We start from the raw sequence: 16,996 nt of genomic DNA on the forward strand, positions 1-16,996 counted from the left end.
CTTGAAGCACCAATGTTCCCTTACAATATTGTTTGTACATTTCTTTGTATACATTACAATATTTATTCAGAGCGCAAATATCCTTTAGTGTTTATGCACCAGTCAATTGTAACCACGACCCCCAGGTCCGGGGAATAGCGGGGACTTTGACTTTCGGTCCCGCCAACCCCGGCTAAAATCCCCGCCCTGCAGGGACGAACAGAAGGTAAAATCCCCGCTAAATGCCCCCGCACCCCAGGGACCATAGGTAAGGTCCATTCCCCGTTATATTTAAAGCAAAGACAAAACCACCACATTCACACAGCACTGCGGGGCCACCTGAAAGGTAAAAACTCGGCCCATTTCCCAGGCTATTCCCGCTATACCCCCGGACCTGGGGGGACTATAGATACGTGTTGGGACCATAGATACTTGTTGGGACTATAGATACGCATTGGGACTATAGAAACGTTTTGGACTACAGTAACGCGTTGGGACTATAAATACGCGTTGGGACTAAAAATACGAGTTGGGACTATAGATACGGGAAGGAACTATAGATACTTGTTGGGACTATAGATACGTGTTGGGACTATAGATACGTTTCGGACTATAGAAACGTGTTGTGACTATAGATACGTGTTGTGACTATAGATATGTGTAAAGACTATTGATGCGTGTTGGGACTATAGATACGTGTTGGGACTATAGATGCGTGTTGGGACTATAGACACGTGTTGGGACTATAGATACTTGTTGGGACTATAGATAAGTGTTGGGACTATAGATACGTGTTGGGACTATAGATACCTGTTGGGACTATAGATACTTGTTGGGACTATAGATAAGTGTTGGGACTATAGACACGTGTTGGGACTATAGATAAGTGTTGGGACTATAGATACTTGTTGGGACTATAGACACGTGTTGGGACTATAGATAAGTGTTGGGGCTATAGATACGCGTTGGGACTATAAATACGCGTTGGGACTATAGATACGCGTTGGGACTATAGATAAGTGTTGGGACTATAGATAAGTGTTGGGACTATAAATACGCGTTGGGACTATAGATACGCGTTGGGACTATAGATAAGTGTTGGGACTATAGATACGTGTTGGGACTATAGATAAGTGTTGGGACTATAGATAAGTGTTGGGACTATAGATAAGTGTTGGGACTATAGATACTTGTTGGGACTATAGATACTTGTTGGGACTATAGATACGTGTTGGGACTATAGATACTTGTTGGGACTATAGATACTTGTTGGGACTATAGATAAGTGTTGGGACTATAGATAAGTGTTGGGACTATAGATACGTGTTGGGACTATAGATACGTGTTGGGACTATAGATACTTGTTGGGACTATAGATACGTGTTGGGACTATAGATAAGTGTTGGGACTATAGATACGTGTTGGGACTATAGATACGTGTTGGGACTATAGATACGTGTTGGGACTATAGATACTTGTTGGGACTATAGATAAGTGTTGGGACTATAGATACGTGTTGGGACTATAGATAAGTGTTGGGACTATAGATACGTGTTGGGACTATAGATACGTGTTGGGACTATAGATACGTGTTGGGACTATAGATACGTGTTGGGACTATAGATACGTGTTGGGACTATAGATAAATGTTGGGACTATAGATAAGTGTTGGGACTATAGATAAGTGTTGGGACTATAGATACTTGTTGGGACTATAGATACGTGTTGGGACTATAGATACTTGTTGGGACTATAGATACTTGTTGGGACTATAGATAAGTGTTGGGACTATAGATAAGCGTTGTGACTATAGATACTTGTTGGGACTATAGATAAGTGCTGGGACTATAGATAAGCGTTGGGACTATGGAGTCGTGTTTGGACAGGTATGGTGTTGAGTACGCCTAAACCTTAAGACTTTTCTCTAAGTTATCTTATTGTTTATGCCAAAATGGGAATTATACTCTTCAATGGGAATCAATTTGAATTTATTAATACAAATTACACGTTAGAACACTTAAGTTAATCTAAAGTATTGTTGATAATTTTACGAAATACTTCAACTAATGCACCGTCAAATACCCAATCTTGTTTTCGATGGAAACTGCAGACAAAAATGTACCCTTTCGTTCATGTTTAAAGGGCTGCTAATTAGTAAGTGTTTTGGCATATTTCAGTCGCTCTACTTTTCAGCCAAGGCTTACTTTTTTTAACTAGTTTACATCGAATTTCGTAATTAAAACGTTTGTTATTTTTTCAGGTATTTTTTTAGTAGTACGCGCTTAGGTTTTTGCATAACAATAGGTACGCCGCTGAAACCATTATTTTATTGTACCTAAACCATGTGCGCTTTGGGTTGTTTATCATACAAGTCCAAGAGTTAAACATGAAAATACTTTTTAAATGGCATCTATATATGTATTGTGCGCCTCTAAAAATGTTTTCCCGTTGGAGGGGGTGACAACTAGGGATAACCATATAAAATTTCGTCAAACTTGAGTTTGGATGCACTATTGATAAAATGTCTTAGGTAAAATTCTTAAGTCACGTTTAGCAGTTCAAAGCAATAGGCAAAGGATACACGTACATCAGCACACGTATTTGGAGGGTCAAAGCAAAAATGTTCTATATGCGTCTTTATTATTTATTTGCACTTAAAACCATTTTATATTCACGCTCAAATATGGTAAGGTTGATAGTACAACATGCTTAAAGGGTATTTAGAATACAACCTACATTTTCAGCCAATGAGATTGCAGACAGGCAACCATTAAGTGGAAGACTTACTCATTAAGAACTTCAACGTTCGCGCGTGTTTAAAGGTCCGCCTACTGTCACTCATCCGATACACACTCCCTGTGTCAGATTTTGCGTTGACAATGTATCAGCCAATGAGGTTGTATTCTACGTCAGTAAGATGACCTGAAGTGTATTCTTGATAATTAAGGTCTCGTTCGCTACGCTCACTCCGCCCATTCTTAATAATTAAGAATTCACACCATGCCATCTAACTATTACATAACCAACCATTTCTTCCATAGTGCTGAAAGTTGTTGTGAAAATAAGTTAGAACAATGCACCAATAAATCTTTGCATGGTCAATCATGTTATTTGGTTTACTTTAAAGATGCACTCTTACTTCCAAATAATGTTTTCCACAATTAAAAAAACTGTTTAAGTATATTTAAGGGATGAATAAATGGAAAAAAACACAAAAACAACTGGTTCTTATGAAGGTTACCGAGTTTAATTTGAGAGAAACGTGCAGAAAACACGGTATTTCTACCCTTATGAGACGATAGTAGATCACAGTAAATCTTCAAGCACTCTCCGATTATTTAATACTGTTGCGTTTTCAGCCAATAAATACATGGTTATAATCTTGCTATCAGTAAATATAATGTTCCATATAAAATGCATTATTTATAAGTAGTTTAAATGTTCATCACTCAAAATGTATGTTTGTCATACATGTGTATGTACTGATTTTAAATAAGAGTGTCACTTGAAGAATACCGTGCCTCAACTATAAATGAAACTATTTTTAACATTTGAGAAAATCTCCATCCACTTTTGAATTGAGGAAGAGCCTTGGTATATTGGAAAAGCGACCTTTGTACTGTTCATTTTTAAACCATTTCACATTTTCATGAACCATGATATCATAAGAGCCAAAATATTATTAGAAAACAAACATACAAAGTCATGTAGTATAGTGCACATATTGTGAATAATTGAGTAATGATTCTTAATTAGTCAGAGGGTATAATTAAGACATCATTCTTAGTGCATAATGTGTCTAGCTCCTCACTTAAGGTGTCTCGATTTCCACGTAAGGTGTCAAAATTATATAACACCGTCTGTGTCACGTGATATTTGCAATTGGATGTACATTTGCGTGGTGCTTGGAGTGTATGTACTCATTTCGTGTTTCATAGAAAAGCTTGGTTAAATGTGAGTTGACATTTTGCTCGATTGATTAAGTGATGGTAAAATGTTATTAGTATGCGTAAAAGGTTATAAGTTTATATGCACTTACCAAAGTAATTGGGCGTGGAGTGCAGCAAACACCCCGTCCATGTATTTTGGTCAATGCCCTACTAATAACCTGGTAGGCTGATTTTAGTGGTCAACAGTATATGTTGTGTGTATTTAGAAGGCAGTATTTCTCAAGTTTTTCAAAACATTTATTTCAGTATATTATACCTTACATAAATGTGTCCCTTCTTTGTGTATATAGAGTTGATCGGTCCGTATATCTATGTATATTTTTGTTCATAAAACCTCGCCAAAAATATACTATGGACAGCTGACGTCATATAATATGGACCGCTGACGTCATAAAAACGGCGAGTGCTGCTTGCACCTTTCACAAGGACATTTTATTCGCAAGTAAACATTATTAAGTGGTGTGTAATATTTCTTAAATATAAGCAGTCAACTTTAATTGATTTTAATCAGGTGAAGCCGTAGACATAAACTGGCTGACCCAATTCGTGGGTAGTTTACACTGTATGATGAAGACCAATGTAGGCTACTATAAACCTTAAAATAGTATGTACTATGACAAAATAAATGGTTATGGGACTGTGCTGCATTAAACCATCTTGTAAGAACATACATACACTCTTGTAGGGTGCCTGCTTTCAGGGTGTTAAAAAAGCAAATAAATAATTTAAAACTTTTATACATAATTCTGAAGCATTGAGCTTCATTTTAGTGTTTTTGTCAACCAAATATAAGCACAAAACAGTTTTTCCAGCATTTAATCCATCACTCATAATAGTTCACAATAGAAGTTCACCAGTATCATAAGTCTTTATAGAATGTTAACTGTATTTCAACACTTTCAACAAAACAATTCCAAACATTCATGGTGATAGGTAACAAATTCATAACTATTATAAGAAAGTTCTTTTTTACATTACAAGAAAGAAAAAACAACAAAGTAATGACAAACGGAGTTCAATGCCTTTACATGTAATCATTAATACAAGCCTTTCAGCTCGAACTGTGAAGTAAAAAAAATCCACTATAGAGCCTTAAAACTGATAGAAGGATTCACCACTGTGGAAGGACTTTAGATAAGTTTTAAAAGTACTTTTTTCTCAATTTTAAGATGAGAAAACAAAATAGCCATTGACATGTTTATATATTTTATTTATTCGTGAATTGTAATTGCATTCAAACTTGAATAAAAAAACAAAAAAACATTCTGAGTTGAGTTGGGTTGAGTGATACCCTAATAAAGTTTGCTTAATGTTAGACTGCTCTATAGCTTCTAGAAGTATTATAAATTAATAACTGCATGTTTTAGTATTGTAGTTTATTGGTGTATGAAAACATTTGGTCAGTGTAAGTGAAGTCCGAAGGGCTTGATGATTATCTTAGCACTAAATTCAAATACTTCCATACACAGATGAATCCTTATTCTAAAATATTCAATGTGTGTAGTTACACTCAGGATTTGCAACTTACATTGACAATTATACTTAAAAAAACAATTTAATATAGTTCAACCACAGTAATAATTCACTTTACCAATTATAAACATTGTTTTAATATAGCAGACATTACATAAATGTGTATATGTCTGTGGTAATATCAGAAGTACATGTATTCCAAAGATGTTGGGTTCATCAGAATATGAATGCAATGGAAAGAATATTCATTCAACAAAGGAAAGCCAGTAGGGGTGTTAATATATCTGGCGTTAAATAACTTCATATAATATAAAGACACAGTCAGTATGTATATGATAGAAAATATATTCACTAAAGCTTAACTCATTAATAAATAGCTTTTATACTCATATATCTTACAAAAAAGCACTTAACAAAACAAATATAAAACATTTCATAAAACTCGAACTATCACAAAATATCACAGATACAGGTTGGATAAAAAATAAAAAACAAAACAAAAAAACAAAGTCTATGGATTCTTATAGATTTATTATACTAATATAACTTCAAATATAAAAACAACAACTTTTTTTTCAGATTATTAGATAAAAATAAAGACAATATTTTGAACCACTAAAAAAAAAAAAGTTCCAAAATTAAACATAATTGTTAACTTTGTTTCCAGTTTAGAAAGAATGTTAATTGTTGTGCAATATGTCAATGCAATAAAGATATCAATACAATAAATACATGTAATACCCTATCAAATGATCGGCATATTTCATATATATTTTCTATGGAATTCTTTAAAGCAGAAAATGAGAAACTTTAATAAATCATAAACATGTACCATGCAGCCTGGGATCTTACTCCCAGATGCAGCTTACAAAAAAAACAGCTTTCAAATTCCATGCTAACAGACAGATAAACCAGTTTACAGTCATAGTATTCCCTTAATTGCAACTAGTGAAATAAGAAAATTATCAACAATAATCAACCACTTGTTGTACTTTTTATTTTTTAGGTTTATAATTGGGGAGTTGGCAATGTGTCAATAATCATATCTGTTCTATAATGTCAGCTAACTCCTGTGTTTAACATGATTTTGCATTAAAAAACTTTACTATATTTGTCCTAATAGATGCGCTGGTCATCTTTACTGGTTATTGTTTTCTGATTCCTGGATTTTAAAAATAATTCAGAAAATTCCTCTGTACAACAACATATATGTCATTATTTGTTCACAGCATATTAACCGACATCATTGATATAAATATATACTGTAGTATATCACAAATACACAAGTAGGTTACACACCACCATTATCATTCACAACATTTGTAATAATAGTTTGGCATTTCCTGATCAACTCACATAAAAATCCTGCGAACCGAAACATTTTTTAGGCACTCTGGTGGTCCTTTATTTTCTATTTTCATTACAGGATTAAGTGCTAAGAGAATAGATTTGTTTATTTATTCCTTTTGGCATATAAAGCACATATATCAAAAAGATAGAAATTTATATATTTTGAAATAAGCAAGTGGGGAGATAAATACACACAAAAATAAACAACCTTCCTACCAGCATACCTACCTACCCACACTAAAATATGTAGGTAGGAAAATGCCAAACACAATTCAATAATTGTGACCAATCAAGTCATTCAATGTTTAAGGACTGTTCAAATGCTATGCCAAAACACATCAATCCGGAATGTACATTCCCTTGTATGCAAGACTGGCTTGTTATATAATGTTCATATAATTATCCTAAATAATTTCACTCTTCTGCGCCTGGAGGGGATTGCCGTAGACTTGAACCTGGTGGACTGTCTGGGACCTCATTGCCAATCGGAACTGAAAACATAACAAAAAATATTTGAATGTGAATATAGAGAAAATATCTTATTATGATGGCTAAAAAAATTCATACCATCGACATTTACTAAATTTATACATAGCTGCATAGGCATTCATTTTTATCATAATTTTGGGTGAAAAAACTACATATAATTTACAATATAATTTGGTATATTGAACAAATAATTCTACAGTCAAAAACTCCCCATACCTATATGGGGCGAGGTACGGCCCCTACTGGTACCACTGGTGCTCTTCTTCCCGTCATGTGATTGTTGTCGACCAATCGGAGGCAGTGGTGGAGCCGATGACATTACTGGGAGGTCACCCTCCGCTGACATTCTCACGCGCCGGGAACCACTCAAAGATGTCGGGGAGGTGGATAAAATGGGACTGGTACGAGATCCTGTAAACATGCATACAAAATTCATAATATTCTTAAAATTCAATGAAGGTTACATAAACAAACTCAATCAATAAAAACACTAGTCCAAGCTTATTAGATTCCCTTTCACTTATATTGATCCCAGGTCGTCTTAAACAAATATTTCCATAGGGAAACTCATCCGAGCCTCATGTCTGATAGTATCATTTTATATTGACAATGCGTATTTAGACCAACACTTTATCGACTGAAATGATAGGTTTTCATAACTACTTTTATTTAAAAGATTTCAAAGGTTTTTCAAATACATTTCAAAACACACCAATTATTTTTTTACTGTCATCACAAAGGTTTTTCATAGGGCAATTACACTAACTCTGTATAAACATATATCAATAACATAAAAGGGTAATAACCCAGTTGTGGAAGCCACAACTATAACATGTTTCTCAGTTTACCAGTTGAATAGGCGTTTTATATAATAAATCAATAAGTAATTCCAGAGTTATGGAACTTGTTACACAAACTTATTAAGTCATAGTCAATATTAGTACTAAGTATTTTCGAAAATGACTATTTTGATTGAAATATTCATGGTTACTGTCCACTAGTCTATATCACACGAAACGCAACAACATTTCAGGAACAAATTAGTTTAAACTTACATATTTTACCACAATTTTGAAACAAGTTATTACAACATGATATTTATTAATCTCATTGGCACGATTTTACGCGAGAGTGTGGTCATTTGTTGTGGGAGGGACAGGAGTACCCGATGAAACCCACGTGGTGACAACAAACCAAACGTCACAGAACAAATTAATTCCCATGCCCTTCAATGACCTGTAACTCAAGCAACAACGCTCATATGGTAATACTTTACAAATAAAACAAAACCCATACCTGATCTTGGGCGATCAGACTTGGCTACTGAACTCTGTCCAGGTCTGTTGACGGTCATGTATGATCGGAGATTAGTGTTTGTGGCGTTCACGAGTCGGTCATTGCTCAGACCCTGACTTCCCACTTGTGCACTGGAAAAGTGAAAAATATTTGAGATTTTAAACTCTTCCAAGGTCAACATTGTTAACAGTGTTGACTGTCGTGTAAAAATGGTTTTGCTTGCATTTAGAAATAGGTCATTGCTAAGGCATTGAGTTCAAATATGGGAACTGAAAAAGTGAAAATAATTTGAGATTCAAACTCTTCAAAGGGGTTTTGAACATCATAAAGGGTCAGAAATTCTGGTGCTGGTGGCATCTACATGTCTATCATTGCTGAGTCTTGACGACTAACCTGAGGACTGCAATTTAAAAAGAGAAGTGTACAAGAGCTGTCACAGTTAAAGAGGAATGCCCCCCAAGTGCCATCCAAATCAATGGATTATGCAAGTACTTATAAGTTAACATGTTCCTTATCTCACCTTATAGTATCATCACCAGCTTTAGGATTTGTGAGTAGTCATATTCCCTATCATGAACCCAATCAAATGTCTCTTTACTATAATTGACCAATCAGAACTCACCTTATAGTATTCTGACCAATCATCATTCTGTTTATATCCAGCTCTAGGATTCTAGGGGTGTTAACATTTCCCATCATAAAACCTCCTCCTCCAGTCTGTGAGTCGGACATCTGAAAAAAGAAAATAATAAATAAATAAAACCTGGGCGTATGACGATTGCTTCCAAGTAAAAGATGAAACTAACAACTTTATTTGTACACCTGTGGCACAAATAGAGCTAGAACTAAAGATTGAGGAAAAGATACAGAACCTGCCTTGGGTAGCGAATTAGGTGCACAAAATGGCAAACCAGATGCCAAATGGTGACAAGTTGAGCCTGTTGAAAGAGCTTTGACCCAGACATGATTCTCTTATATGCATTTTAAACACAGAATAACATGGTGTTGAACAATACGTGTTCCTGGGAACCTTAGCATGGTGAACCTCCATGCCAAATTTTTTGAAAATCGTTTTATGCATGATAAAGCTACAGCCTGAACAAGGATCATTTCAATCTTTGACCTCTTACCTTGACCTTTGAGGTACAGACCTGGGTGTATGCGTGACACACTGCCTCATCATGGTGAACCTTCATGGCAAGTTTTTTGAAAATCCTATAATGCATGGTCAAGATACAGCCAGTACAAGGATCAATTTGACCTCTAGCCTTGACCTTGACATTTGAGGTACAGTCACCTTGGTCTTGTCATGCAATCAAAAACCAACAATATACTTACACTCCATGTGGCCTGAGGCTGATTGCCTATCATATGGACAGATGACCCCATAAGCCCCGCCGAGCTTCCATCAAGTGGCGGAGTTGGTTCATATGATCTGTATTGACCTCCAGTTTTGCCAACCTCTTCTGCATGGGTGTACTGAAATACAGGAAAGATATGGGATTATAAAGCAAATTGGTCTTTTGTATCTTGTACAATGTTTCAGAGTGTTTTTTGCTGTTTTCTCTAAAACATTAACTCTCTTAGCAATAGAGATGCGATGTGCGAAATGCGCAAAAAACGTGTGGTTGGTAGAGTAGGGGACATTTGATTGAGCTGTTGTGAGGGAATGTGAATACGCATAACTCCTAGAGCAATAACAAGAAGGCGGACCTTACTATTCAATAACTGGTATGTGGTATGTTACTGGGCATTTTTTTTACAATTAGCATTGTTATTGTGTACGATCTACCTCTTAGCAGACACTTGAATATCATAAAGCTTTTCGACTTAACCTGATTGCTGATTTTGTTTAATCTCATTGGATTATACCTAATTTGACTGTAAATAATACTTAAGGATCAATAAAATGCAGAAGAAAATAATCAGAATAAAATGATAATTTAAGAGCTCTTATTTAACTTATTTCTAGAACTTTAATACTATCTATAGTACACGGGCAATATCGTTAATCATATACTGAGAGGAATAAAAAAAAATAATGTGCTATATCTATATTGTAAAATTTTAATTCATATGAAAATGTAAACAAAATATCTTTATTTATTTATCAAGTTACTGAATAATGCAGTTATCTTTAAAGCCATCTCAATAAAGAGCATCACCTCAAGTGTTGGAATAATGGGGCAGAATTTTCTAAACAATTAGAGTGCTGCAGAGGAAACACCTGAGTGCTAATCTGTATTCATTTATTTGAACAAGGGGGACAACTTGACATTTATTAAAGCCAGAGAAAAGGCCGATAAAACATGTGCATATTGTGTCTGGCAACTTGTGTACCAAGTTTTATTTTAATATCTTGAAGTTTTTTTAAATAATTAAAGTTATAAGATAAGTTACAGAGAATGTATTGTAAATAGTAAAAGTATAACTGTAAAAGATTTTGCACCCGCTGAAGATGACAGAAAGGCTTATAATGACAATACCTTGACTCCTAATTTGATTAAAGACAAGCTTAAAAATACCACATGATTGTACATATATAATTAAGCTGACTTGGCAAGTATCTTTTAAGTGAAACATCATGCAATGTAACTTCACAGACAACTTAAGACAACTTTACCTTATCAACTGAAGTGTTTGGTCTGCTTAATGATTTTGACCTTTGAACTGCACTATAACTCTTAGGCCTTTGGCCAAGTTTTCTTGTTTCTGACCTTTGCAAACTAGTTTTTGGTCTTGACCTATTGCCACTAAATTTGTTATATGCGTCATTTTTGTCAATTTCCTTTCTTAATGAACAACTTGTCCACGGTCTACATGTATCTTCCACTTTCTTTATACGTGACCTTGAACTATTAGGCGCAGGTTTTTCAGATTTCATACACTCTGACCTTGTACTATTAGGTGCATCTTTTTCAGATTTTAAACACTCTGGCCTTTGAAAAGAAGTCACAGAACTTGGTCTAAAGCCTTCGACACTCAAATCAACTTCACAAACTGATGTTCTTCCATTTTTGTCCAAATCTGCTACACTACTTTTGCTAAATTTTATATCATTAACATTATTATCCTGAATGACACCAGATTGGTACTTGTCAAATGACGTCACGGGTCTCACAATGGTAGCTTGTTTGTCTAAAACTGTTCCAGGCCGGGAGGGCACCCTTCCACTAGAATTGCTTGACCGAAATTTCACAATGCAAGATTTCGGTCGTGTTTTTTTAGCAGGAGTGACATTTTGAGATCCAGGTCTTGAATGACGTCTTTCGAATTCATATCCCAAAACAGTTTTCATTTCAATCACATGCATTTTGACTTTTTTAATGGTAGCAAATGCTATCAAATGTAATTTGTCTTTGAATGGTTTGTTTGTACATCCAGTATATCTGATCTACTCACAGGTGTTTCATTTTCACCTGTTAATGTGTCTAAAATGACATGTAGTTTAACATTTTAAATAAACTTTGTCATCAAGTCTTCAAACAATTTAGATAACTAAAACATTTATAACATCCAAAATAGATCTTCATGCAGATAAGGTTTTAACCAGAGTTTGCTCATAATTAAAATCAATTCAAAGACTATCCATTTCCAGATACATGTAATTCAAGTCTTGAATATCGAGCTGAACAATCCCAGCGAAACTATATGGCAACAGGCAGTATTACAATATAGCACGATTCTATGTGTAGCCCACTTTTATAGGAAACTTCATGACAATTAACAGGTGTTCTCTTGTAAAAATCTTAATTAATTTCAGCTATAAATTAAATGAATTCCACAACTTGACCATAAATCACCAGGAGATCCAATCTATATACAGATTGATTAAACTCTAGATAAAATCTTTCCCTCTTTTCCCTAATAGTTTACACCTTGTCTCTAATTGTATTAAAGAACATTTAAAAACATCAATATTTCCATACAAATGCACAATACCAATAAAATCACAGCTTTAAATGGATTTATTTATTTTGGAAGCTTTTAACTGCCATTAGCGTTTAAACAGTAAAACCTCAATATCTAAACATTGGCATATTGCTTAATATATTCCATTTATTCCTCACAAAATTTCATCCTTTTGTGTTTTAATCAATGCTATTTGTAAAACTAATAATACAGCATTTCAATGAAGTTTTTTATTTCAATTAAATATTTCATATCTTTTGACTAAGTATTCCCAAACCACTGTCTCTCTACCAATCTAATATTCTTTTTACAGCGTAGTTCTACTTAGGCCAACAAAAATATTTTCAGGTTTTGATTCCTGCAGATCAGACTCCATAAAACCACTCAACTGTTAAAGTGTAAGGCTTTAAATTGGTAAAATATAGTGCCAACAATTGAAGTTGTTTCAACTGATTTTAAAAAAAAAGAAATAGAAAACAAAACTGGCCAATTAACTGGATGTTTTTCCTCATACATGGACCAGAATCGTAAATAAAAATACACTGGCCTATTAAAGATTAAAGTATGGGCATTAAATACAAGACCTAACCAATAATGATGAGATTAAAACATTATTTTACTTCCATTGAAAAGAAATATGTCTAACATTTTCATTAATCTCTTGTACCCTACTATTACCGTATTAGTTCTTCTTATTTTCACTTTTAAGTCTTTAAACATAATATTTCAAATACACACTGCATATTGAACGTTGCCCTTGACAACATCGTACAAAACACCTACATCACCCATAACCATTGAGAGACCAAGGCTAATTAATACCTTGACTTTTTTTCTTAAAAAAAAACAACACCCTTAGCTTAAAATCAATATGATATCACTTAAGTTAAATCAAAGGTGTGACATTTTACTTTGATCAAATCTTTTAATTTTTTTTTATTTTTTTTGAAATAAGGTCCTTAATAATAAAACGCAAAATTTACAAGAGTTCAACCCTGAATCGGGAAGCAATGACACATCAACAACTGACAATGATGTTATTTTCTCCTTTAATAAAATAAATGCACTTGGATAAATATAAAAAATAAATGTTTCTTACTCTTTAATATTTAATTAGATTTTTAACGTTTTATTAACTCAATAGGGTGCTTTTGTTCCATAGGTGTGTTTATTGAGATAAATATGGCTCCATATTTATATATTAACATGACAAAGTAAGATATAAACCAGACCATCTTTAATAATTTATGACATACAAGTTGATGACCCCATCATTATAATAGACAGGCTAGGAACATTTTACCTTAGGTAAATAAAAGACGGAAATATCCAATATAAAACATGATTGATTTACCTGACAAAACTTAGTGTAATCACACCTTAAATGCTTATTTTATAACAAAACTGGGTTTATTTACGAAGCACTCTTATTTTTAGCAAAATGTAAATACAGGTTAGTGCTATTCAAAATGATCATAAATTAAGTTGTTAATCTATAATGAAGAAGACAGTTGCCATAATACGATATACAATATCCATAAAATATTTATATTTCAATGTATTAATTTGTTTAACATACTGTCACAGCAAATGATCAATACACTCTAAAATTTGTTTTAAAAGGCAGGAGAAACTATATTGTGAGGTGTTTGAACAATATGGTTGCTCAATTTGATTGTCAACATCAATGCATTTGTCAAGGCATGTGTCCATATTGAAGTCACTAAATGTCAACATCAATGTGTTTGTCAAGGTTTGTGTCCATGTTTAAGTCACTAAATGTCAACATCAATGTGTTTGTCAAGGTTTGTGTCCATGTTTAAGTCCCTGAATGTCAACATCAATGTGTTTGTCAAGGTTTGTGTCCATGTTTAAGTCACTGAAAGTCAACATCAAAGCATTTGTCAAGGTTTGTGTCCATGTTTAAGTCCCTGAATGTCAACATCAATGTGTTTGTCAAGGTTTGTGTCCATGTTTAAGTCACTGAATTACAACATAAATGTGTTTGTCAAGGTTTGTGTCCATGTTTAAGTCACTGAATGTCAACATAAATGTGTTTGTCAAGGTTTGTGTCCATGTTGATGTCAATGAATGTCAACATCAATGTGTTTGTCAAGGTTTGTGTCCATGTTTAAGTCACTGAATGTCAACATCAATGTGTTTGTCAAGGTTTGTGTCCTTGGTGAAGTTACTGAATGTCATTATTTATGCTTAAGTTTGCATCAATGTGTATGTCAATATTAGCATCAATGGTTACAACAATAGTAGCATTAATGTTTGCATCAATGTTCACATCAACGTTTTCATCCAAATTTTGCAGTAATGAACATCAATTTTTACATTAATAATAGCATCAATGTTTAAGTCCAAGGTTGACATCAATGTTAGGTCATTTTCAAATTCATGCCAATTTATGCTTCAAAGTATTGCCAATATTTAAATTAACATCAATGTTAAAATCACCACAATATTGTCAATATTTACATTAATCATGATGCCAAATTTTTAGAAAGATAATTATGTCAAAGTAGAAATCAATGTTGATATGTCATTTTATTTTAAACTTGAAATAAATACTCAAGTCATTGCTTAAATCAATATTAATGATTACAATACATACATTTCATGGCAATACCAAACAATTATTAATGTTTACATCAATGTTAAAGCAATGTTTTCATCTTTTTATGGTAATGTTAACAATTTATCTCAATCAATATGGTAACGATTCTTACCTCTCTATATCCCATCTTAATGTAAGCAGAGTATGCCATATTTAATCCATTTAAATTTGTGTCCCTTAAGTACATGTATCGCTTGCACCATACATCCATTAGATAAATAAGTGTGATGCACAGGAAGTATTTTTCTGTGTGCTAATTTCCTTATAAGTGTGATGCACTTTGACTCTTTTAAAGAAGCACACTTTTCATAAAAGTGTGACCCACTGGAAGTATTTTGTGTGCACCCTTTTCCTTACAAGTGTGATGAACCACTCTGTTGGCTGCAATACACTATTTGTTAATGAGTGTGATAATCCCTGCAAGTCTATTTAACATGTGATGCACTCAACAAGTGTGATGAACTATAGATGTCCTTGTTGATATATGTTCCTCTTGCTTGAGATTATGATCAAAATCTGTGATGCCTAATTTCTCAAAAAGTGTGATCATTAAAGCAGTAATGCACAATATATATTTTTTTTAATTCTGCACTTAAAGTCTTCTTAGCTTGGTTCACTTTGCTTCATACATATTTTTCTCACTAGAATTTTGTTTTTCACTGGAATGCAGTGTCTGTCCCTACATGTATAATGAGTGTGATTCACATTAGATGACGTTATAAGATCTTTAATTAAGTATGATGAACTTTGGGGAATCCTTTTGGTCTAAAATCTGTGAACTGTTTTTTGTCTCTTTAAATGGTAAGCACAATATATATTCATATGATGTTCAAGTTAAAAGTCTTCTTTTATTTATGTCTTCTTTAATTTAAACTCAAACACATAAGTTTATAATTCGTGTGAAGTGGAATTCACCAATGGCCTACACGCTGTGTTTGGTGCAGTAAAAAAAGTCACATTCAAGTAAAATATAACAGTCCAATCTTTGCATTTTGCAATTCCAGTCTGATAAGTCTAGTTTTTAACACAACTCTATTTTTTTTATTACCAATCAACCATAAACAATTTCAACCATAAAATCACACTTTTTCTTAATTGTTTATACTATTTTCGCATCAAATCACAAAAATGTCCAAAAAAGATGGTCATAAAACACACTTTATCGCCAAAGAAAAAATTAACTAATCCAATGTCTTATAATAAAGATTTACTTTACAGATAATATTGTTGCAATATCTAATCCAGTGTTGAAGGCATACAAATCATCATTGTTTCATTTATATTATCAAGGTGCTGTAAACAGGTAATAGTAATGAGATTATTTGTTTTGTTGGGAGATTTATAGAGTTTTACAACTGACTGCTTTTCAATATAATATCATGTCAGACATAAGTGCCATAATCTGCAAAGATATTTTTAAATATCTCACAAATGTAATATTATTTGGGTAAAATTAATGATAAAAAAAGATTTGAATAGATTTTAAAATGGAATGAAAATACATAAAGGATTATGACCTGTCATGGAAGTTGGTGATATCATCAGACAACACTTCAAATTAGTATTTTCTAATATCATTAACCAATTTCATGTTGTCAACAAACCAGGTTAAAATCTTAAATGAATTATTGGTTGGATTTAGAAACACAAATGCACCTGAAATGTTTTTGATAATTTTTACAATTCTTACAGTTTAAAACTCATTCAACAGTAGTGATTTTTGATACTTTTTAGTATATTCAAATTCATCTTCATTAAAATTTGATGGAATAAAAAATTCTATAGTAATTGATTTTATTTTACAATGGAAATACAGTCAAACCCTGTTGGCTCGAACTCGCTTGGCTCAAATTCCTAGTTGGCTCGAACTAAAATTAAAGGACCGATTTCTTTATACTGAAGCTAAATAATCCCACTTGGCCCG

General features: G+C 33.4%; 1 protein-coding gene across 11 annotated transcripts in view; it reads right to left on the minus strand.

The window, feature by feature from the left end:
* Positions 1-4,729: 4,729 nt before the first annotated feature.
* Positions 4,730-16,996, minus strand: part of LOC128222095 (myosin-11-like) — a 117,231-nt gene continuing 104,964 nt past the window's right edge. For all 11 annotated transcript variants that reach the window (XM_052930938.1, XM_052930937.1, XM_052930935.1 and 8 more), the window contains 5 exons: positions 9,876-10,016; positions 9,160-9,269; positions 8,538-8,668; positions 7,458-7,652; positions 4,730-7,243 (listed from right to left, as the gene is read on the minus strand). In XM_052930938.1, coding sequence (XP_052786898.1) covers positions 7,167-7,243; positions 7,458-7,652; positions 8,538-8,668; positions 9,160-9,269; positions 9,876-10,016 — 654 coding nt within the window. In that variant the 3' untranslated portion in view covers positions 4,730-7,166. The remainder of the gene's footprint in view (positions 7,244-7,457; positions 7,653-8,537; positions 8,669-9,159; positions 9,270-9,875; positions 10,017-16,996) is intronic.

The sequence above is a fragment of the Mya arenaria genome, chromosome 16 (genome assembly GCF_026914265.1).
Source record: "Mya arenaria isolate MELC-2E11 chromosome 16, ASM2691426v1".
NCBI classification, from domain to species: Eukaryota; Metazoa; Mollusca; class Bivalvia; order Myida; family Myidae; genus Mya; species Mya arenaria.